The sequence below is a fragment of the Homarus americanus genome, unplaced genomic scaffold (assembly GCF_018991925.1).
Source record: "Homarus americanus isolate GMGI-L3 unplaced genomic scaffold, GMGI_Hamer_2.0 scaffold367, whole genome shotgun sequence".
NCBI classification, from domain to species: Eukaryota; Metazoa; Arthropoda; class Malacostraca; order Decapoda; family Nephropidae; genus Homarus; species Homarus americanus.
The window spans coordinates 16884427-16909025 of NW_024743709.1; the positions used below are offsets into that span (position 1 = coordinate 16884427).

The window sequence follows — 24599 nt, forward strand, 5'->3', positions numbered from 1 at the left end:
CTAAACAAAACTTCTTTCTAAAGACGCTGATTTCTTGCAACACAAACTGCTGTTTTACTTCCCTGTGTGTGCGCATGTGGAGTGCATGTGTGTGCGCATGTGGAGTGTGTGTTTAAAGGACCACCACAGGACGGGAATGTCGCACAGAACAACACTTGCACAAGTTGAAGCCATCCGGAATTTCGCTGAGGCCAACCCCTTCAAGACTTCATTTTCAATAAGAGAGGATCTACAATTAAATATTTCCCCTTTAACAATCAGACGAAGACTTCACGAAGGAGGCATTCACCATAGAACTCCCGCCACCAAGGAGAAGTTAAATGACGGTATGCTGAAGAAGGCTTAGATTTCTGGGGAAGAGTAATAATCACTGACGAAAAAACTTTCTCATCTACCTCTCACGGAAGGTTGCATTGCTGGAGGAGGAACAACACCCGATATGCTAGACAGCATATTTATGAGGAAGCAGCGAGTGGACACCTATCGTGCATGAAAATGATGGTTTCGGGAAACGGGAAAGCATATGCACGCACCGAGGGAAGCATAACTTCTTCGAGTATTTCTAAATACTGTTCAGCTGTGAATCTTCCTTCTATGTCAGTCAGCTCTCCAACTCTGTGCAAATATATCCATCCCCAAACATTGCAAGTCACATGGCCACTCTCTGCTTCCTCATAAATATGCTGTCTTGAAAGGGTTGGCCTCAGCGAAATTCCGGATGGCTTCAACTTGTGCAAGTGTTGTTCTGCGCGCCATTCCCGTCCTGTGGTGGTCCTTTAAACTTCCTTCCTCTTCCCATCGCTTTATCCAATAATATACAGTTGACCGAGAAAAACCCAATTCTCGTGCAATTTCAGTGGGTGAAAACCCAACCTCTTTCATGCCGATTATTCTTCCACGTTCAGTGATTTTCTGCGTGTGGTATTCCATGTTGGCAAGGTCCTTCTACAATTGAGGGAGTGGAAGGGTAGTCAGCACTGACAACACCTCTATCTCTCCCACCTTCCCGTCAATAACGTCAGCATTATATTTATATTTAATAGGCATTCATAAAAAATAAATGAATAAATAGATAAATAAATAAGATACAAATTTATAATACATCATACACATTTTTGGAAAAAATTTAATATTTTTTTTAAAGACACCAGACTAAACGTGACGTAATCGACACGAGTCAGAAACAACGATTTAGGGGGGGGGGGCGCGAAGAGTCACTCAACGAAAGAAATGCCATTTGCTGTTTACAATATTCATAGTCTTGGAATGACAATGATATTGCTAGATAATGGCTTGTAAAAGTATTAGGCATATGCTACAGTACTAATTCACACCATCAGACGGGTGGTTCGTAAGATTAATTACCATCACCTTCAATTGAACAACGTCATTATTAAATACAGACACACACACACACACACACACACACACACTCCACATGCGCACACACACACACAGGGAAGTAAAACAGCAGTTTGCGTTGCAAGAAATCAGCGTCTTTAGAAAGAAGTTTTGTTTAGCATCGGTAAGCAGCCTGCACACAGCTGTGCCCGATGCATGATGTTCTTTAACATACAGTACTTACCGATTTTTACTTATGTTTATTTATCTAAATATAAATTCATATAGGTTGGCTCATTGCTCTATCCATTTTAAAATCAAATTAACAGTATATACTAGCAGAAAGGCACAATACAGTGACCCCTCGGTTAACGAACTCAATCCGTTCCAGAAGGTCGTTCGTTAACCGAAAAGTTCGTTAACCGAAACCATTGTTGCAATGGGTTTTTGGGTAATTGGTTCCAGCTCACCGAAAATTTCCTAAATTCAACAAAAATGGTAGAAAAGTTCACTTACTTTGAGGGGTGTATGTAGAAGGCTCCTGGATGATGATGATGATGATGGGAATTAGAATGGGGGTGGAGGAGAAGGAAGAGGAAAAGGCATTGGGGTGGAAGAGAAGTCACCCCATGGCACCATTTCATCCATAAAATTTTAGTTCTCTTGGTGTATTTCAAGATTATTTTCTTTAAATCAACACTGCACTGCATTATATATTGTCACTATGTAAAATATATTTCAAAATGACCAATAATTTGCGTTTAGTTGAAGAGAGTCTCAAGCAAGATGTTACCTCCACTGAAAACAGAGAGAGACTAATGCTTGTCTGGTGTGTTAACAGGCTGGATGGCACGCCAGCAACTAGTTTCTTTACCTTCAATTATGTTCAACAATTGTTAAAATGACTAAAAAAGTAAATATTAAACTTTTAAAATTTTTGAATAGTATAAACTTTTTGATATTTACTAAAATAGTAAGGAATTTAAGCCCTAGAACCGATTAATGTATTGGCGGACTGATACTAAAGCTGGTTGCCTGGTCAGTGCAAGCGAAAACATGTTGAGGTCGGTTCGTAAGAAATTCGTTAACCGAATTTTTGTTCGTTAACCGAATTGAAGATCCTCATGGAAGGCAGTTCGTTAACCGAAATTTCGTTAACTGAGGCGTTCGTTAAACGAGGGGTCACTGTATAATGCGAAACAACGAAGCCCAACCATTAATTAAGCAACGGGGAACTAAGTAACCAATCACCGATCACTTTTACATTCATTCATAATTTTTACTACGCAGTATAGTTAACAAACGACCTTGAGTTGCCAGTTGTCTCCAGCAGTGTTCGAAGAATCTTGAACGTCACTGTACCTAAAGAAGAAAGTGGAGAAAATTACATATACAATATCTACCAAAAATTATTAGTTAAAATATAATCATAACATACAGCTCACAGGTGGGGTATGATTGGCAATAACTTCACTCGGGCCTGGAATTACCGTGCATTTCACTCATTTAAAATAGGACTTATGAGAGAGCATCCGTAAAGTCGGAAATCTGTAACCCGAATCATTTATAACCCGGGAGTGCCATTTCTATTCACATACATCCATCATTGAATATTTTGGTGTAGTTTGTATTGTCAGTATTGATATAATATTTATTACTGTTTATCCAACAGGACAAATACCTGCACACCAACTGCTTAGCTGCCCTGGCCAATATGTCAAGTCAGTTCCGGTCGCTTCACCCTTATGTATGCCAGCGGCTTGTTAGCCTTTTTGAGACGCTCAGTAAAAGACATGCTCGTCTGTGTGAGTCCATCAAGATGGCTGAAGATCTTCTTGAGGAGTCTGAAAATGACATGCCAGATGCTGTAAGTTTTCTTACATTAGTTTAGTAAAGATCAAGTTTATGTCTAAGTTATACAGTATTAATTCTTTTAAATTTTAAAAGGGATGACCCATGTACAAATCTTAAATCTTTTTATGAACCAACAGATGTATCAGAGTTGCATAAGTACATATAGCAACTTTTATTTCTAAAAACTTACACATTTATTGGGTTAAATTATTATACTTTTTCACATTGGTTCAACATGTTTTGATTAGGGGTGTTGGTGGTACAGTGGTAATGTGCATAACTCTCACCAATATGTTAAGGGCTTGAGCCTCGGCCTGCACACACATGAGAGGGGTGTTTTCCAGTGTGACTCTACCAAACATCACTGGTTTCCCGGTTCCAAAAAGTCGATTACAGTAGACTCGCAACTTACGCAGGGGTTACGTTCTTGGGACCCAGCGCGAAGCCAAAAAATGCGTAAAGCCAGAAACACTCCTAAAAATCCCCTAAATCGTCCTTAAATCACTATATATACATACATATACACTAGAACTCATAAATTACTACTGTAATGTAATATCAACATCTGTAACAAGTGCATAACAGCATTAATAGAACACAGACATTACCTGTATGTAGACAGACCTGTGTTGTTGTTTTGAGATTATTCATCCCCTTCCCACATCACCGTGGGGGGGATCATCAAGCTCAGAAAACGATGCAGGGGAGGATGTGGACAGCTCAAGGTCAGTGCAAGAAGTTGAGGGCGTTGGCTGATCTGCTGACGATTTTGATGCTGAAGTTTTCTTAAAGAACATGGTGTTGGGAAGCTGTCATTGTTGTTTCTTAAGCTGCTGGAACATATTCTTATACTGAACCATAATGCTTGTAAGACCTCGTGAGAAGTTGATGCTGCGCTCTATAGAGGGGTCATACTCAGACACTCAGTTTTTCAAGTGCTCGGCCACCTGAAACACTTCACTAAACTTGTGTATACCCCAACATGCTGGCTCTTCTTGTACTTCATCATCGTCGACACCACCGTTGCCGCCTTCTTCGTCCGCTCTCACTATTTCCTCCAACTCACCATCAGTCAGAGTTTCCCTGTGCCCTTCAATTAACTCCTCGATTTCCTGCTCGACCATGTCTTCAAACCCATCACCGCCTACAGCCCTGGCCACCTTCATGATGTGCTTTACTTCAGAATCGATCGTAGGGAATCCTTTGAAGTCACTCTTACAGTCACTCCACAGTGCTCGCCAACACGAATTAACTGCCTCTGGTTTCAGTGCATCCATGGCCTCCTTCACAAAACTGATGCAATTGGCAATGTTGAAATCCTTCCAGCATGCCATAACATTGTTGTTAGTGCTTTCCTCCATGGCATTGCAAATGCGGACGAAGGTGAGGTATGTGTACGCTGCCATAAGACGCCGAATCACGCCCTGGTAGAGAGGATGGAGGTGGTGTTGGGCGGAAGGAATACTACCTCGACGTCATCGTGTGCAAATTTTATTGCATCCGGGTGGCCTGGTGCGTTGTCAACGACCAGCAACACCTTGAAAGGCAGGCCCAGCTTCTCTAGGTAGCTCTTTACCTTGGGGATAAAACATTTGTGGAACCACTCAAGGAAAAGCATTGCTGTCACCCAGGCTTTCTTGTTTGACTGCCAGTAGGCGGGGAGGAGATTCTTGTTTTTCCCTTCAAAACATGAGGGTAGGCAGACCTATAAATCAAGCATGGCTTTATCATATGCCCTGCTGCGTTGCAGGATGGTAACGCGATCCTCCGCAGCCTTGAACCTGGGGTCCGGCTTCTCAGACTTAGAAATATAGGTTCTGGTTGGCATTTTCTTCCCAAACAAACCTGTTTTGTCAGTGTTGAAGACCTGCTCTGGAAGATATCCATTTTCCTCAATCAATTTCCTGAATTTTTCTGGGAACACCCGTGCAGCTGCCTAGTCTGCCGATGCCGATTCGCCAGTGAGTCTAATATTTTTCAGGTTGAAACGCTTCCTGAAACTGTTGAGCTAACCTGCACTGCCATTAAAATTCTTCTAAGAGCTGGTGGATGCTTTGCCCTCAGGAACCTCAGATTTAAACTGGTTATAAAGACTCAGTGCCTTCTCCCTGAGCATGTTGCAGTCGATGGGGACACGTTTCTGATTCATATCCTCCACCCATATGTTTAATGCCTTCCCCACCTTCATTAGAGTTACATCTCTAACCTGGCTAGTCACCTTAGTAGTAAATGAGGCACTTGTAGATACGGTTTCACGAATTTCCCTCTCCCAAAACTTGATGGATCTCTCACGCTTGATTCATTCCACCCGTACCTCCATGCCACAGCAGCGATCGACATGCCGCTGTTTATTAAGTCTAACGCGGCCACTTTTTCTTCCAGGATCATCACAGAGCGTTGTTTCTTCGCTGGAAGACCAGAGGCAGAGGTTGGCTTGTATTTGGGCATTATGAACGAGTATGAGAGAGGTTTAATTGCACCAAATTGACACACACGAGAGGCAGAGGTGGGATGGTGGGGTGGTGCATTTGGTGGGCTTGCGACCCATTTTGAAAGTTTTGAGCTTGAAATTGGAAATTGTAACCTACTTTTAATCCACGTATAGTTGAAACCTCGTAAGAAAAATACGTGTAAGTTGTGAGAGTACTGGTATTATTATGAAATAGATTAATATGAATGAATTATAGGAATACTGTATAATATGAATTATAATAAGACACTGTACAAAAACTACATTTGGGTGTGTAGCCTGGGAGAGGAGGTGGCAGGTGGCAGAGAAGGAGGGAGAGTTACCTCCCATGCTCATGCACCCGTGATCCCTTTATAACAGCACTTTTGGCACCATTGCAATTGGTCCCCTGATGCCATTGTAATGGATACCATTGGCACCATTATGAAGATATAGTGAGAGTTATAGTAGGAGGGATTGCATAGTGATGAAAGTTGGTAGTGTGGCAAAATAGTTATTTAACCGTTAATATGTTCTTAGGGAGAATCTTCTAAACACATCTAAGTACAGCTATTAAAAGGTGCTCCTTGACTTAAGAACTTACAAACTTTCAGAGATACAAACATCATCACTGAGGGAGGTTACCTGCCAGAACAGGTGTTTAATGTGGATGAGACTGGATTATTTTGAAGAAAATTCCAGATAGAACAAACATTACCTAAGAGGAGAAGAGTGAGCCAGGTTTAAAGGCTGTATTAAAGGGTATAGCTGTTCTAAATATCCATAATCTTTTCATTTTTTACAATATGTTTGGTATCTACAAGAGTAAAGTTGGACTTACAAACAAGCCTCAGGAATGTAACTCGTGCGTAAGTAGAGGAGCACCGTATTAGTTAACTGAATGGCATGGACACATTAATAGATCATTATATTGACGTTACTTGGCAATGACTCCCGAACACAAACGTGACATGGATACACTTCCCACCATAACTAACTCACCTTATGGATCGCTCTGACAATGACTCACGTGTGACCTGAGGGAAGCCCAGTGGCTATGAACTCTGACTGCAGGGCCTGGAGAGGCTCAGGAAGGAGGTACTCCCCCCGACCTCGGGACTTGTGACTGAGTGTGACTCCGTTTGGCTCTGGAGGTCTCCGGCCGGCAGGTGTTGTCTCCTAATTATTACTAATCTGGGTGGGTGTGTCTGGACAGGTGTGTTTGGTCAGGTGCGTGGTGCTTTGGGGTCACGGTGTGGTGTGCTTATCATGGTAAGCCAGTCGGTAATGCTTCCTAATTATTACTAACCTGGGTGTGTCTGGTCAGGTGCTGGTGTACTGGCTGGAGGGCAGTTTCTTGGATTAACAGGGTCATGTCGCCTGTTTTTTCATCACATGGTGACAAAACTTGATGATCCTTTTTGGGTCAGGTCTTAATCTCATTTAATTACTGAAGGGTGGGTCGAATTAAGTGCTCCACTAGTCACAGTTATATGTGTTGTTGTTTGTTTGGGCTGGACCCTTTGGTCTGATAGACAATCATTATAATATCATTACCAAACTGTATTTTTCATTGCCAAACAGACTTTTCATTACTAAATTTCCATGAATTTGGTACAGTACAGTACTGTAATGGAAAATAAATATCAAATGGAAAGTTTGCAGTTGAGCTCTCTAGGAACAAGTAGGAACTTGCTCACCAAGTGTGTCGACCCCGAAATTCAAACGCTGCAGCCTCACCATGACGCAGTGACCAGAGATGACGATTACCATTACAAAGAGTATCAGTCCCTGACTCGATCTCAGCAGATTGTGAACAGTATTTCTTAGTCACATTAGAGCATTGAAGTGATATTTTTATTTTCTTTATATCTAAGTCAAATTAGAACAAGGAAAAGGAGATTTCCACAACTTTTATTGTCATGTAAATAATCACTGGGGGCCGGTGCTCAGCAGCAAATTATGAATATTTGACCGCTGAATTAAAAAAAAAGAGGTAGTAATAGAGGTACCCCCGAATTTAAGAATTTGACTTTGTATTTTGCGATTTATCATGACTCCACTGTATCCCTGATTGATATCGACAGTGAAGGGAGTTCTGGGTAGTGAATGTTAATAACACAAGTAGTTTTTGGTCATCTACATAAGTTCCTTTACCATTCCACTCACTCTTAATCACACTCAGCACATTCTTATTACCCAGTCCTATACTCTCTGCCTTGAAATCATAGTGTGAAAGGTTGATAACTTCTTCAGGGTATAGTGGTCTGCATAATTAACACACTTTCTTTCACAGCTAAGTGATGTTAGTGTTTTGGAGGAAGTCCTCCGGATGGTCTTGGAAATTTTGAATTCCGTCTTGACCCACCAGTTGGCTCACAACCATAACCTGGTTTATACATTGCTCTACAAACGACATCTCTTCCAACCCTTTTCAACGCACCCAAACTTTCAAGATGTGACACAGAATATAGAAATGGTTCTTTCTTATCTGATGGGTCGCCTGGAGACCACTAAGAGGGATCCAGGAGTTCAAGATGTGCAGGTATGTAGCAAAATTATTTATTTACCTTTTTGGATCAAGGTTTGTGCTTTATATTATTCAATATTTGTTCATCTTTTTCTGAAGTTGTTAAAAATTTTATTCTGCTTTTAATAGTTTCGAGATATTGCGTAGTGTAACTACTCATTCTGTTTATGAAATATGCAGTACGGTAGAACGTCGATAAAAGGCGATTCAATTTAGGATTGTTGATTTAAAGCGACACCCACAATTAAGGACAATGTTTTAATTTAAAGCGAATCTTTCCTATTTTGCGCGAGTCAATTTGGCGCATCATATTTAAAATTTGCACCTAATGTTTCTCTGGGCACGCTACACTGTCCTGAGGGCAAAGCTGTACTGTACATGTACTCAAAATAATGTACTAAATGTTTACTAAATTTTTTTTGTCTAATGCAAACTACTATAGCAAATTTTATATTCAAATTAATCACTATCTTAGAAGAATTCCAGCAATGTAAATTATATTCTCACTGGTCACTTCTGTGAAATTTTAAAAACAAAAAAATAATAAATCTAAAGGACATCAATAAAAAAATAAATACTTCACTAGACCTTTGGCGCCAACTGTCAAACATAACAATTGTCACTCCTCCCCCATCCAGGGTTGGGTGGTTATAGGCTTACAGTTTTTATCTTATATAATATCACAGACTAAAGTTAGAAGAATATAATTTACATTGCTAGAATCCTTGCAAGACAGCAAATAATTTGAATATAAACGTCATATATTTTGCACAAAAAATAAAATTTTTAGCCCTTTGTAATAAAATTAATTAGAACAGGTCAGTTCAGTGACATTTTATAAGAGAAAAACTTAGTCACTCTTAAGGACAGATAAATAAATGAGCACTGGACCTTGGCATCAACTGTCAAACATATCACCTCGCCCCCCCCTCCCCCCCTTTCAATCTTCACATCAGCTGATCGCCAGTAAACAGACCATTTCACGTCCCTTAATTTTAGCTGTGTTTATTTATTTGTGTTTGTTTTAACATAATTCCACAAAATACAATGTTTTGTTTATTCTAGGAGATGGGCTGAGGTGCATCTGGGCACAGTAGGCTCTCAGTCTTTTTAGTATTTTGTTTCTTATCAAGTACCAAACTAAATTATTCCATTGAAACAACACTTCGATTTATTATGATATATTGTATCTTGTCAGTCTATTTGTATGCATACTGTGAAACAAATCACATCCAGTCCATGTATTTTCAGTCTTGGATTTTCTAATCCACTGCACATTAAATTTGGTACAAAATACAGTATTTTCTCGATTTAACAAACTAATTCGAACCACCCTTTCCGTCAAATCAAAATTTCTGCTAAATCGAACTTTCCGTTAATTTTGCTCGAATTAGCGAACTAGAACGAGCGTGATTCCATTAAATTCCGCACCAAATGCTCCGCTTGGTGTGTGGGGTTTGTTTACATCTGCTCAGTCTGTGTCCTGCCGCGATCGCGTGTGTTGTTCACTGCTACCTATCAATCAACTAACTACTGTGCTTAGACATCATGCTGAAAGTCTCTCAGAAGTCTCAGAAAGGAAGTGGTGTGGGTGTGAAAGTCAAAAGGGTGTAATTATCAATTGGAAAAACGTTTGGAAATACCCTAATAGAAAAAAAAATTTAAAAATCACTGAAACCCCTAGTTTAAGGTAAGCCATGAATAATATTTCTAGAGTTTCTATGTACATATCATATATCTGAGGTGTCTCTGTAGGTGTGAGCATATTAACGGAATTAATCTCGATTTAGCGAATTAGTTCACTAATTCGAGTGAAAAATAACAGAAGAAATTAGATCCACTAAATCAAGAGTTCATTATATCGGATTCCATTAACTCGAGAGTATACTGTGTGCCTAATCATATACCCCTGCCTTTCACAGTACCTGTATCATACACTGGAAAATTGCCAAAATTACTCTGTTAAGCAGTTTGAAATTTATTTTATAAGGAAATTATAATACTATTACAGTGGGGTATGCTATAACGAACGGATCCTACTACGAATATTCCTATAACGAACTGTTTTACCTATAAAATTGAGAATGCTATAACGAATGAAACTCCTACAACGAACATTATTTAAAAAATTTTTTTTTTTTTCTAATTTATTGTTTTTTTATTACAAATATTAATGATATTCTTTATTTCAGGGGTTTAGATGCATATTTATGCACGTTTTTACAATTTTTACAATTTTATATTATATTTTTCAGTGTTAAGTGGTTGTATTTGGGGGCCTGGAACGGATTAATCCTATAACGAACGAATGCTATAACGAACAAGGTTCTAGAACCAATTAGATTCGTTATAGCATACCCCACTGTACATAAAAATATATTCAGGCTTCAACTACACTGCATATTGCATGAAACATACGGGTAAACCTCAATAAATGATGTCCCATTCAGCGATATTGATTGGAATTTTTTTTTATCTCGTGTAAACTATGGGTTGTATAGTCTCAAAATCATCACTGTCTTGCAAGGATTCCAGTAATGCAAATTATATTTTGCTACGTCTAGTCAATTATATTTTATAAGGAAACAATTTTTAACCATATGCACCACGAATAGGGAACACCTCTCTCGCTGCACTTGGTTCTTTGTTGATCACATCTGTCTGTCATAGCATAACTCCATGATTATCATTCGGTATCGTTGGCGGTATATATTTTTTTTCTACTGGGAACAGCTCACCTGGGCACAGGTCATCAATCCACAACAGGTCCTGGGGGACAAAAAAATAAAAGTAAAAAGAAATTAAAAATAGAAGAGAAAAAAAATATATTAAGTGAGACAGATTGTATGAGTATGGAAACACAGTTGAAGGGAGAGCATTCCACAGTTTGGCTGTGTGAGGAAAGAAGGAGGTACTATAACGGGTTATTCTAATGTGACCGACATCCACACAGAAACAGTGGGCACCGCGGGCAAGACAAGTGTTACAAGCCCACTGCCTTGCCGGCAGTACACAGGATGCCAAATCCACCGAACATTGCCTGTTAAAGTACCTGTAAAAGAGAGAGATTGAAAAAACATTGCGGCAAAGAGAAGGGGAAGAAAGATTATCAGCTAAAGGAGGAGAGTTGATAAGACAGGTTGCCTTTGATTCCACCCTATCTAACAGTTGGACAGAAGAAGAACCACCCCAGATATGAGAGCAGTACTCCAAGTTAGGATGAATGAATCCCTTATAAACTTGAAGCAACTGCTCAGGAGTGTAGTAGCTATGGCATCTGTAAAGCATTCCCAGCTTTCGGGAGGCAGCTTTAGCAATGTTGAGGATTGAGGATGTGTGGCTTCCATGACATAGTATTACAGGTAATGGTGAGGCCCAGCATATCTATTTTAGAACTTGGCAGAATGATTGTGTCCTGAAATGTGATTGGTGGGAGATCATCTAATGTGGAAAGTGTAATTGGTAAATAGGTAAATACACTAAGTCCTCGCTTAACATCATGGTTCCGTTCCAGAAAGCTGCAACGTTAGCGGAATCAATTTTCCCCATAAGAAATGGATAAAATACGGGAGTTACGTTTCTGAGCCTCCCTTTGCCCCATGAAATACACTACTTATACAGAAATTCAATGGCACTTTTATAGAAAATAGTATATATATATATATATATATATATATATATATATATATATATATATATATATATATACATATACATATATACATATACATACATATATATATATATATATATATATATATATATATATATATATATATATATATATATATATATATATATATATATATATATATATATATATATATATATATATATATATATATATATATATATATATATATATATATATATATATATATATATATATATATATATATATATATATATATATATATATATATATATATCACTGTGCCTATGACGAAATTTGAACATTAAAAAATCTGCCCAAAGTTAGGGGGTCGTCTAAACCACCAAGTTTAAAATTCTTACCTCTTAAATATTGTGGTTTAGTGTGTCAAGAGTGGTGATGAAAACATCGTAAGCCACTCACAAGGTCTTACCACTAATTATTTTATACTGAAACTTACGTTTGGCAAGCTGGATTCAAATTAAGATTACCGGTATATTAAAATAATAAAAATGTATTATAAACCTGTCTAACATACCGTAAAAGAGATTTATACCCCTATAATAAACACAGCTATCATCACACACCCCTCCCCACGCCCCCCCCCCCATTTGCCAGTGAGGAGCCGTGGAGGTGGTCAGTAATGCATACCGGTATCGGTATATTTACTCATAATAATATTTATCTCCTATAAATAATTGATTTAAATTTTATTTTTTTCCAAAGAATATTCAGTAAATGAGTGCATTAATTCTTGAAACTATCGACGGTTAATTACAGACGCTCAAGTGACGTCACTAGTGTTTACACTACACCAGCTGGTAATATTTGATGCCATTACTTGAAGTGAATTGGCCTTATTTTAAGTAACTAACTATAAATAAATACAAAAATTAAAAAAAAAGATCAAAACTGAGAAATAATATACTGTATGTATGTTGTGTTGTCAAAGTAAGAGGAACAATTGTGTAAGTACGTAATATTTTTTCACTCAAATCCTAATGAAACACTACTGGAGAACATTCCTTTGTCGCAAAACAGTTTATAAATTAAAGAAAATAATTACAGTGTGTTTAATATATTACAGTATATTATAAATAAATAAATAAAACAAATAATTCGGTAAATCTATTTAAAGTAAATGGAAAATAAGCAAACATGTTATTTACCAAGACCCTTCCGTCTGGCTCAGGGTGAGATGTAGGGGAGATAAAGAAGGCTATTTATAGCCCATCAGAAGTGACCAGTACCCTAATGCACCATAAATAATTCATTGAACATTCATTTTTTGTACATAGTATATTCAGTATATATATATATATATATATATATATATATATATATATATATATATATATATATATATATATATATATATATATATATATATATATATATATATATATATATATATATATATATATATATATATATATATATATATATATATATATATATATATATATATTTGTGTAATAAATGTATGTAGTAAGTACATACTGGTAACCTTTTTCACTCAAATCCTAATGAAACACCACAATTAGAATACGGTGGTTGCTGTTGAACCACATGTTGTATAAATAGTCACACCACCGAGACGAGGGAACACTCCCAACACGCTTCAGTGACGTCACTAGTGTTTACACTACACCAGCGGGTATAATTTGATGACATTACTTGAAGTGAATTGGCCTTATTTTAAAATATCAAGGATGGTTGGTAAAGGACTACTGAGTCAGTGGGTAAGTGTCACATTTGGGGTACTGGTCTTATACAGCAAATAGAGCTCAAAAGCTACTTTTTAAATGGAAATTTGGGGGGGGGCGTCTTATAGGCCGTGATATACGGTATATATATATATATATATATATATATATATATATATATATATATATATATATATATATATATATATATATATATATATATATATATATATACAGTGGTCCCTCGGTTAACGAGATTTCGGTTAACGAGCTGCCTCCCATAAGATTCTTAAATTCTTAGGTTAACGAGTTTCTTACGAGCCGACCTCAACATGTTTTCGCTTGCACTGGCGGTCAACCAGCTGTAGTATTAGTCCGCCAATACATAATCGGTTCTAGGGCTTAAATTCCTTACTATTTTAGTAAATATCAAGAAGTTTATACTATTCAATAATTTTAAAAGTTTAATATTAAATTTTTTAGTCATTTTAACAATTATTGAACATAATTGAAGGTAAAGTGACTAGTTTAATGACGCGCATCCAGCCTCTTAACACAGCAAACAGGCGTTAGTCTCTCTCTGTTTTCACTGGAGGTAACATCTTGCTTGAGACTCTCTTCAACTAAACGCTTTTTTTCTGTGTTTCCAAGCAAATTATTGGTCATTTTGAAATTTATTTTACATATTGACAATATATAGCGCAGTGCAGTGTTATTTTAAAGAAAATATTCTTTATTTACAACAAGTTTAACTTTAAAAAACACGTGTTGACATTGTTTGAATCCAGCATGGGGCCTAAGAGATCAAGGAAAGCGATTTCAATCCAAACCAAGCAGGAAATCATAAAAAAACATGAACAAGGCATTAGAACAAATGCGCTGTGCAAAGAATATGGCATGTCGACATCAACTGTGTCGACAATTCTTGCACAGAAAGACAAATTTAAAGAAGTGAAAGTGAGAGACAAATCTACAAGAGTGTTTAAAAGTAGATCCCTAATTGCAGAAACTGAGAGGTTACTTATCATCTGGATTAGGGAAAAACAGATGAAAGGTGATTCAGTTTCTACTGAATTCATTTGTGAAAGAGCCAGGGAGATTTACGAACATTTAAAGACAGATCAACCTGGTTCTTCAGGCACAGAATTTGAAGATTTTCGGGCCAGCAAAGGCTGGTTCGAAAAATTTAAGAAAAGAAGTGACATTTTCAGTGTTGTTAGGCATGGTGAAGCTGCTAGTGCTGATAAGGAAGGGGCAGCAAAGTTTTTAGTTGAATTTAAAGAACTGATGGAAGAAGAAAATTATCTTCCACAGCAAGTGTTCAATGTGGACGAAACTGGGCTGTTCTGGAAAAAGATGCCCAAAAGAACATTCATCACCAGAGATGAAGCCTCTTTACCTGGGCATAAACCCATGAAAGACCGTCTCACTCTATTGCTTGGTGCCAATGCTTCAGGGGATTTCCGACTGAAGCCTATGCTTGTCTACCACTCTGAAAACCCCAGGGTGTTCAAGCAACAGAAAGTGGTAAGAACAAAGCTTGGAGTTTGTTGGAAGTCCAACCGTAAGGCATGGGTGACAAGACAGCTCTTTAATGAATGGGCTGTTGATGTGTTTTGCCCTTCTGTCAAGAGCTACCTAACCACCAATAAACTCCCTTTAAAGGCTCTTCTCGTCATGGATAATGCTCCTGGTCATGACCCTGACCTTGCCAGAAATTTGGAGTTTCAATTTGTCTTCGTGAAAGTGTTGTTTTTGCCTCCAAACACTACATCAATCATACAGCCAATGGACCAGAATGTGATCAGCAACTTCAAGAAGTTGTACATGAAGAAAATGTTTAGGAGGTGTCATCAGGCAACTTCCAATGATCCTGAACTAACACTGAAAAATTTCTGGAAGGCAATTCAACATCCTGGAGGCTGTAAAATTGATTGTGTCATCATGGCAAGAAGTCTCCACTAGATCCCTCAATTCTTCATGGAAAGCACTGTGGCCATCAGTAGTCCATGATTTTGAGGGATTTGAGAAAGAAACAGAGTTGGACCAGGAGATTGTGTCCATTGGTCAGTCATTGGGCCTTGAAGTGGAGGAGGGGGATGTGGAAAGAGCTTGTGATGTCTCATGAGGAGGAACTTATTCCTGATGACTTGAAGCAACTGGATGAGATGTTACAGGTAGAGGCTGACAGTGGTGAGGAGAAAATTAAAAGTGATGACCATATGTCAGCTAAACAGTTGAAAGATGTGATTTACCACTGGGAGAAGTTCAGGGAACAGGCTTCAAAGCACCCAGAAGTGGAAAAAACTGAACTAACTTTGTGTCATGTTGAGGACTCAGTGGTCTCCTTCTTTAAACATAAGTTAATGGTGAGGAGGACAGATGCCCCACAGACCACAATTGACACTTTCTTCAGTAAAAGGCAGAGGGAACAAGATGCTATCCCTCAGCCTTCTACTTCAAGAAGGAGAGAGGATGTTCATGGTGGAGAATCTGTCAGTCCAGAGGTTCCTGACATTTTCATGGAAGGTGACTCACCTTCCAAGAAGCAGTAAAATGCTTCTCCTCCACCTCCACTTCCTTCTCTTCTCCCTTCTCTTCCTCACCTCCCACTTCAAATTCACATCATCATCATCCAGGATCCTTCTACATACACACCTCAAAGTAAGTGAACTTTTCTACCATTTTTGTTGAATTTAGGCAATTTTCGGTGAGCACCCAAAAACCCATTGAAACAATGGTTTCGGTTAACGATTAGTTTCGGTTAACGAGCAACCTGCTGGAACGGATTGTGCTCGTTAACCGAGGGACCACTGTAAATCGTTTTGTATTGTACTCACTGATGGATGGAAGTGTTTGGTAGGTAGTGGAGTGGAGGAGGAGGGCGGGAGAGGAGGCGAGTCACTGAGACCCGGCGAGTGGCTCCTCCTCCTGGTTTAAAACCTCCATTTTTGTAGTAAGGGTAATGGTCTTATGTTGCTTCTTCACAACACTAGCACATGAGGGGCACTTGGAAGTAATTTTGAATGGTTACAGTACAGTATTAAAAGCAAAAACACTTAAACACACACGAACACTATGGAAGCCTAACAAAGACTGACGATGCTTGGGGACGCTGTGAAGTTCCACAAGTGAGAGGTAGCGCGCCAAGATGAGAGAGCGTAGCACGGTAAGACGAGAGAGAATGATGTGCCGTAAAAAGTAGTCCGTGACGACGCTAAAAACGACGTTATATTGAGTAGCCGGGACGTTAACCGAATTATTGGTATCTAAAGAGTAGCGACGTTATAACGAAACAGTGTTATTGGGGGCAATGTTAAACGAGGACTTATTGTGTTTTATTACTATTGAGTTTAACCAAATTTCTATCACCCCATTCGGAGATGCTGAACAGCTCTGTATTGATAGATGATATGATATCAGATCTAGTTTGAGAATTAGGGGGAAGGGAAAAATGAGAAGAAGGGTGAAGAGTAGAATCATCAGCATAAGAATGGATAGAATTAGTTGTAGTGTGAAGTAAACCATTGATAAAAAGAAGGAAGAGAGTAGGTGAAAGAACAGAACCCTGTGCGATACCACTATTGGTAGAGAAAGAGCACGAGATCGATCCATCGACAACAACTAATATGGATTGGTTCTCAAGGAAGCTAGAAATTAGAGAACAAAGTGGTGAAGAGAAACCATAAGAAGGAAGTATAGAACGCAAAAACTTGTGCCATACCCTGTCAAATGCTTTAGATATGTCGAGGGCCACGACGAAAGTTTCCCCATAATCCCTAAGAGAAGATGACCAAAGATGGGTGCAGAAGGAGAAAAGATCTCGCCTGGTGAATACCATACTGGTGATCCAACAAAAGAGAAAGGTGTTTTAAGGTGAAGGAGAAAATGAGTAAGATGGTTTCGAAAATCTTAGAGAGGGATTATGTTAGGGCAATGGGACGATAGTTAGAGGGATTAGAATGATCACCTTTCTTCGGGATGGGCTGAACCAAGGCATACTTCCAAAAAGAAGGAAAAGTTGGGGTTTTGAGGCAAAGGCGAAAGAGACGAGCAAACACAGGGGGCCAGAATTTCAGCACATTCCCTCAGAACACAAGGGGGTATTCCATCTGGTCCATGCACCTTAATCACATCCAGATTAGATAACACACCAGCAACCCTACGAGTGGAGATTATAGGAAAGTGCATAGGTTCAGTAGGAGGGGTAGAGTTGGAATCATTTAAGGAGAATAAAGTGCCAAAGAGATTGACTTTATCACAGGGAGAGTTGGCTATAGAGTTATCAGGTTGAAAAAGAGGCAGTGCAGAAGTTATTACAGATGTTTTTGCTATTCCTTATTTTACTTTTCTATCATTCAGGTCTGTAGTTACAGTCATGTGTATAATATTTTGTATAAACATAGTTGATAAGAATAATAATGAAATGAAAAGTTTAAAAGAAAAACAATGATGAGTAAATTATTGGCTAACTGTTTCCAAACAACTTCTTCTAGAACAAAGAGTAAAGTGTACTGCTTTCAAGCTTTTTTCACCCATATTTTTTCTCTGTTTGATAAAAATAACAATAAAACCAATTAGGATGGCTAAAAGTACACTATACTGTCGTTTTAAAGTAGTTTGAAGATTTCAACTCCACCCTCTAAGTAGCCGAATGGCAGCTGAGTGCTGGCTTTGGCTGTCTTGTATAATATTAACTCAACATACAATACGAGGCAGTACTCTAAAATTAAATGTACAGTAACGCATTTCAACACAATATTTCATTACATTGTTTCTACTGGTGGCTGCAGAAGATTAGGCTAACAGGCCTAAATAATATTAAAAAAAGCCTTACTGTGTAATGTGGTTAATAAATCACTGGATAAAATGCTACATAGGAGCCAAAGTGTTCTTAGGTTTACCAATCCTAACCAAGGTACAATTACACAAGGTACTCTGAGATCACTTATTCATAGCAGATACACCAAGGTATAACCATGTACACCCAATGACACGGGTGCCGAATAATTTTTTAGTGGGAGTACAGTACTCTAGTATGTCGAGGTTCACCAGACAACTCTTAGTTATTAGTATGTTGATGTGGGGATAGTGAATGAAGGGTGCAGTGTGCGGGGAAAGGGATTGTATATTGTGTGTGGGGTACGGATTGAAGTGCGTGGGAGAGGGATTACAGTGTGTGTGTGTGTGTGAGGGGGGGGGTCGGGAGTAAAGTGTATGTAGGAGTTGTGCGGGAGAGGGATTACAGTGTGTGTGTGTGTGGGGGGGTCAGGGAGAAGTGTATATGTATGAGTTGTGCGGGGAGAGGGATTACAGTGTGTGTGTGGGGGGGTCAGGAGTAAAGTGTATGTATGAGTTGTGCGTGGGAGAGGGATTACAGTGTGTGTGTGGGGGGTCGGTAGTAAAGTGTATGCATGAGTTGTGGGAGAGGGATTACAGTGTGTGTGTGTGTGTGTGTGGGGGGTCGGGGAGTAAAGTGTATGTATGAGTTGTGCGTGAGAGGGATTACAGTGTGTGTGTGTGTGTGGGGGGGTCGGGAAAGTGTATGTATGAGTTGTGCGTGGAGAGGATTGTGTGTGTGTGTGGGGGGGGGTAGTAAAGTGTATGTATGAGCTGTGGTGGGAGAGGGATGACAGTGTGTGTTGGGGTAGGGAGTGAAGTGTATATATAATGGGTATAGTGTGTAGGGAAAATATTGTAGTGTGTGAGGGTGTAGTTTGTTGAGGGAGGGATTGTAGTGTAAAGGCAGCATCACACAGGCACTTGTACCGGCCTTTTTTGCTTTCGTCTAGTTACTAGCTGCTGGTTTTCTTGTGCTAGCAGCTGGAATTTGATCTTCCAGCAGCTGATTTCTCAAGACTGACGTGTTGGTCTTCAAATCATAGCTACCAGCAATTTTTTGGAATCAAAGGAGAACCACTATTGTATTACTGTACTGTACAGTATTAAAAGTTTAAAAAAAAATGTGTATTATGTGTTGGTGTGATGAACAGTTATCATCCAGTTAGGTATAAAACTGTCAAAGCTAAAGATTCACAAGAGTCCCAGCCCTGATATGGTGCGCCCCAGAGTGTTAAGAGAGCTGTGTAACGATCTTGTGGAGCTTCTTAAGATCCTGCTCTGCAATTGCCTGGATGAGTAAAAGGTCCCCAACGACTGGAAAATGGCTTATGTGAGTCCTACATTAAAAAAGGGTGATCACCACTCCACGAATAATTATAGACTTGTGAGCCTGACCAGCATAGTGTATAAAGTACTAGAGAGCATTATAATAGATGCCATGATGGAACCTCTGCTACGAAACAACCTTGTAAAGGAATGAAAATGCGATTTTATGCCGGGACGATCCTGCTTAACACAATTACTCATGGTACTGGATGTTTGAACTCAAATTCTAGAACGGTGGACATATCGACAATATATACTGTACCTTGATTTTGCCAAGGCTTTTGACAGCGTACCACATAGAAGGCAGAGAATTAAACCGGAAGGGTACAGGATTTGGGGAAGTGTCCTAACGTGGATCGGAGACTTTCTGCATGACCACAAACAGTGTGTAGTGATAAATGGCACGAAATCATCATGTGTACCTGTGACAAGCAGGGTACCACAGGGCAGTGTATTGGGCCCGTTGTTTGTTTTCTTCATTAATGACATGCCAGAAGCTATACACTGCTCCACACAAATGTTTGTGGACAATGCCAAGTTGTTTAGGGAAACTAAGAACCAGACTGTGAAGAGCTACAGAAAGATCTTATGAGCTTCAATAATGGTTGAAGAAATGGCTGCTAAGATTCAATGTCACGGAGTGCAAAAGGATGCACCTATGTCTCACGAACAGTAAGGAGGTGTATCACATGTCCCAACAGGATGAAGAAACTGCATTAATTGAGACAGAATATGAAAAAGACCTGGCTGTGTATGTCGACAATGAACTTAAGTTCTCAGGCCAATTGTGAGAAGAAGGTGAATCAGGCACTGAAACTAGGTCTTATAAGAAGGTCGTTTAGATATCTGGATGGTCCGTCGTTCGTCACGATCTTCAAGAGTGAGGTGCTTCCCCATCTGGATTACTGTCATCTCTTCTGGTCCTCGGGGTATGTTAGAGACTGTCAATTGATTGTAAATGTCCAAAGTAGGGCCACCAGACTGGTGCCTGCTCTATGGAACCTTAATTACCCAGAGAGATTAGAATGCCTGCATCTACCTAGCTTATTCTACAGATGGGCAAGGGGCGACCTAATCGAAGTGTATAAACATCTCGGGGCACTACTCAGTTGAATGTACAGTAGCTAAAACAACTATTTGTGCAGGTGGGGGTCGATATGCTCCAAAATTTTACGTGTGACTAGTGACAGCCCTCGTATACCAAAATTTATTGTCCATGGTTTCATATTGTTTCCCACAAAGTATGCACAGATAGTTGTTTTAGCTACTGTACATACCTGGAGCTGGCAGACATCTACCCTACAAGGGGTCACAGCTCAAGGTTGAAGAAGCCACAAGTTCAGAAAACTGTGAGGGCAAAATTTTTTGGAGTGAGAATTTGGGAGCTCTTGGAACACTACCAGAGAGCGTTGTGATGGCACCGAGTGTGAGCTCATTCAAGGCCAAACTTGACCAACACTGGAGCAGGTTCCGATATATTCAGGAGCCAGTGCATGCCCAGTACAGTACTTGTCAACAATGGGTAACAGAGATGTGACCAACCGCCCAAGCAGCTAACGAGTCAATCATTGGTGAAGTAAAAAAGTAAATATATACTGAAAAAAATAGAATAAAGTGTTCCATGATAGATAATTAAAATCAGTTAACATATCCTTCGTGTCCACTAACTAGCATCTATCTTTTTATTTCCAGTGAAAATAAAAAACAAATTTATGAAAATATAAATGATATGCACAGGAAGTACATTTATCTTCAAAATATAAAAACTAGTGTTAATTATGGATATTCCTGTTAGTTTAGTCGTGTTTATGTCTACAGCTCAGGACCAAGCTTTCTTCTTTCTAGCCATGAACGAGTCCACATGCATTTCCTCTCATATTTATATTAAACACAATATAAATCAAGAGTTGTAAGAGCTAAAAATTTTCATCAAAGGCTTGTTACTGTGTTGGCTTGGTCCAGCCACTCCACTGCAGTTCCATTGGCAATAATATTCCTGTCATGTGAACACACTTCTTAAAATTTTGGGGTAAAACAACTGGTGCTACTACTAGCCGAAAGCAAAAAATGCGGGTACGAGTGCCCTTGTGACACTGCCTTAAGGGGTTTGTGTGTCAGAGAGGGTTTGTAGTGTGTGGCAGCTGCTTTATCAAGTTGTTAGGGTGGTTCTTAAACATTGTAGATTGACTTTGGTTGTACAACATGAGTCACCACTCCATCTTTGGTCTTAACCCTTAAGCCCCGGGTTAGGGTGCTGCTGGCAGTACCCCCCACGCAGGGTTAAATCGGGAAAAAAAATCAACATTAACAAAATTAATAAAAAAAAAATGGTTGGAAAATAGGCAGACGTTCTGGAACGTCACCCGGTGCCTAAGGGCTAAAATGGGATTTCAGGATTGAATCCTTCATTTTTGGTCTGTATCTCTTCTTTCTTTGTGAATTATTAATAATTTGTTTACAAAGCAGACATGTACTGTAACATTATGGAGAGACTTATTGAAAGGTTAGCCATATTCTTAGTAAGAATAAAAATGTGATAGAAGAAGAGAATTATTATTGAGTAGTGTATGAGTAAGAGAGGCGGACACTTTAAATGAGATGGAGGTCGTGAATAGCTCCTTTCCCTGTATAGTAGGGTTAATTTGATGAATTAGGCATATAGTTGATAATTAATCTTGAAGCAGGGATTTTATATTTTATTTGGATAATGCCAGACACTTTTATTCAGTTCATAGGTAACACTGTTTACAAGGGGTTAAAACAGATACTGTATATGGTATCTACTAATATTGCAAATTTAAAATATGTTGGCAGAAATTTTTCATATATAATTCTTTTCTGTCTCCTAGGAAGTGATCCAGCAAGGTGTGCTCCATCTACCAAAAGACCGTCTAAAGAAATTCCCTGAATTAAAATTCAAATATGTAGAGGAGAATGAACCAGAGGAATTTTTCATTCCTTATGTGTGGACACTTGTGTATCATAAGTCAGGATTGTACTGGAATCCAAAGTGCATCTGTATGTTTGATCCCTCTCAACCTGATGGTTAAAGCCAAATACTAGCCAAATCAGGTGTTGATGTTGTTTTCAATTTGATAAATGTGTTTTTATCATTGTGTTTTGTTGCAATTTTTTTTAAAGGTTTACTGTTAGCAGGTGGGATAAACAATATGCATAAAATAGCTGTGAGTTAGTTAGGCCTGTTATTTGATGGCAGTGTTTTTGTATTTAAAATTTATTGTATTTCATCAAGATCAGGAATAACTACATTAGATCTTTTGTAAGACTGTGAGATAATCTGTAATTAGAAAAGTTTTTGTATACATAATTAGTCTGGAATACTGCTAGATAGAGATACTAGTTAAAATAGTTAAACAGTTTTGATAAATATCATGTATTTAATTTTAACTGCATTCGATTTGTATGTTTTTTCTTTATTTATATCACTTAATTTCAAACCTTGTTTGGTAGCCACAGATTCTGAATATAGTTGAACCAGTATAGTATTAGGTTGTAATTCTTAAGCTATTTCGCAAAATTATGTTTGGTATAAGTATAAAAGAATATATCATTTTAATATAAATGCACATGAGTATTCTTAATACAAACTAGTTTTATTTTTTCAATGTAAGATACTGGTAATACTGCTTAACTTTGAGTAATTACCCTCTGAACCCAGCATCAAATAGTACAGTATCTGACTCTTTAGGGACTGTTGATATACCATACAGTGCTGATAATTTTGTACTATGATAGTAAAGTAGTACCGGTAATTTTCCAGATTCAGAATAGGTTGTGCCTGAAAGTCATATTCAGGGCCTACAAATCTTGAACCCAAGTGTCCAAGGGATATTTAAATATAATGACACCTGAATGTTCAAATTTGTGGATAAAATAGTCCAGGCAAATATAATTTGTAAAGTTTTAAAATGTAAAGGTTTAATCATTTTAAAAATGACTGGCATAGGTCCAGGACATCCATGCATAATACATTAAACCATTATGCATACGGTTCTAACCCACTGATAGGTGACATTAAATGTACAGTCAACAGCAGAAGTTTGTCCCAGCCAACGTGCATGACATGAAGCAGGTGATCTTTTTTTACTTTTTTACTTTTATCCTCTGCACCACTGATCAGCTCGTTAGCCGCTTGGGCAATCGGTCACGTCTCTGTTACGCACTGTTGGCAAGTACTGGGCATGCACCGGCTCCTGAATGTACCTGAACCTGCTTCAGTGTTGGTCAAGTCTGGTCTTCAAAGAGCTCACACTCAATGCCATCACAACACTTTCTGGCAGATTGTTCCAAGAGTTCACAACTCTTACTCCGAAAAAGTTTGCCCTCACAGTTTACTGGACCTGCCGCTTCTTCAATCTTGAGCTGTGACCCGTTGTGGGGCGAGCGTCCACCAGCTCCAGGTAAGGATACTAGACTGAGTAGTGCCCCTTGAGATGCTTACACACCTCAATTAGGTCACCCCTTGCCCGTCTGTAGTATAAGCTAGGCAAGTTCAGGTACTCCAATCTCTCAAGGTAGTTGAGATGCCGAAGTGCAGGCACCAGTCTGGTGGCCCTCCTTTGAACATTTTCAACCAACTGACAATCCCTAGCATATCTCAGGGACCAGACAGGGTGACAGTACTCCAGATGGGGAAGCACTTCACTCTTGAAGATCGTTACGAGGGACGGACCGTCTAGATATCTGAACGACGTACTTATAAGACCTAATAATTTATTTGCCTGATTTACCTTCTTCTCGCAATGGCCCGGGAACTTCATCTCATTGTCAACATATACACTTAGGTCCTTCTCACATTCAGTTTCAAATACCGGGTAATGCAGTTTCTTCATCCCGTTGGGACATATGATACGCCTCCTTACCATTGGTACGCCCCAG

General features: G+C 38.8%; 1 protein-coding gene across 2 annotated transcripts in view; it reads left to right on the plus strand.

The window, feature by feature from the left end:
* Positions 1-23285, plus strand: part of LOC121877257 (dymeclin-like) — a gene marked incomplete at its 5' end in the record, with an annotated part of 45782 nt that extends 22497 nt beyond the window's left edge. For both annotated transcript variants that reach the window (XM_042382909.1, XM_042382910.1), the window contains 3 exon segments: positions 3014-3208; positions 7941-8189; positions 22550-23285. In XM_042382909.1, coding sequence (XP_042238843.1) covers positions 3014-3208; positions 7941-8189; positions 22550-22750 — 645 coding nt within the window.
* Positions 23286-24599: the final 1314 nt, after the last annotated feature.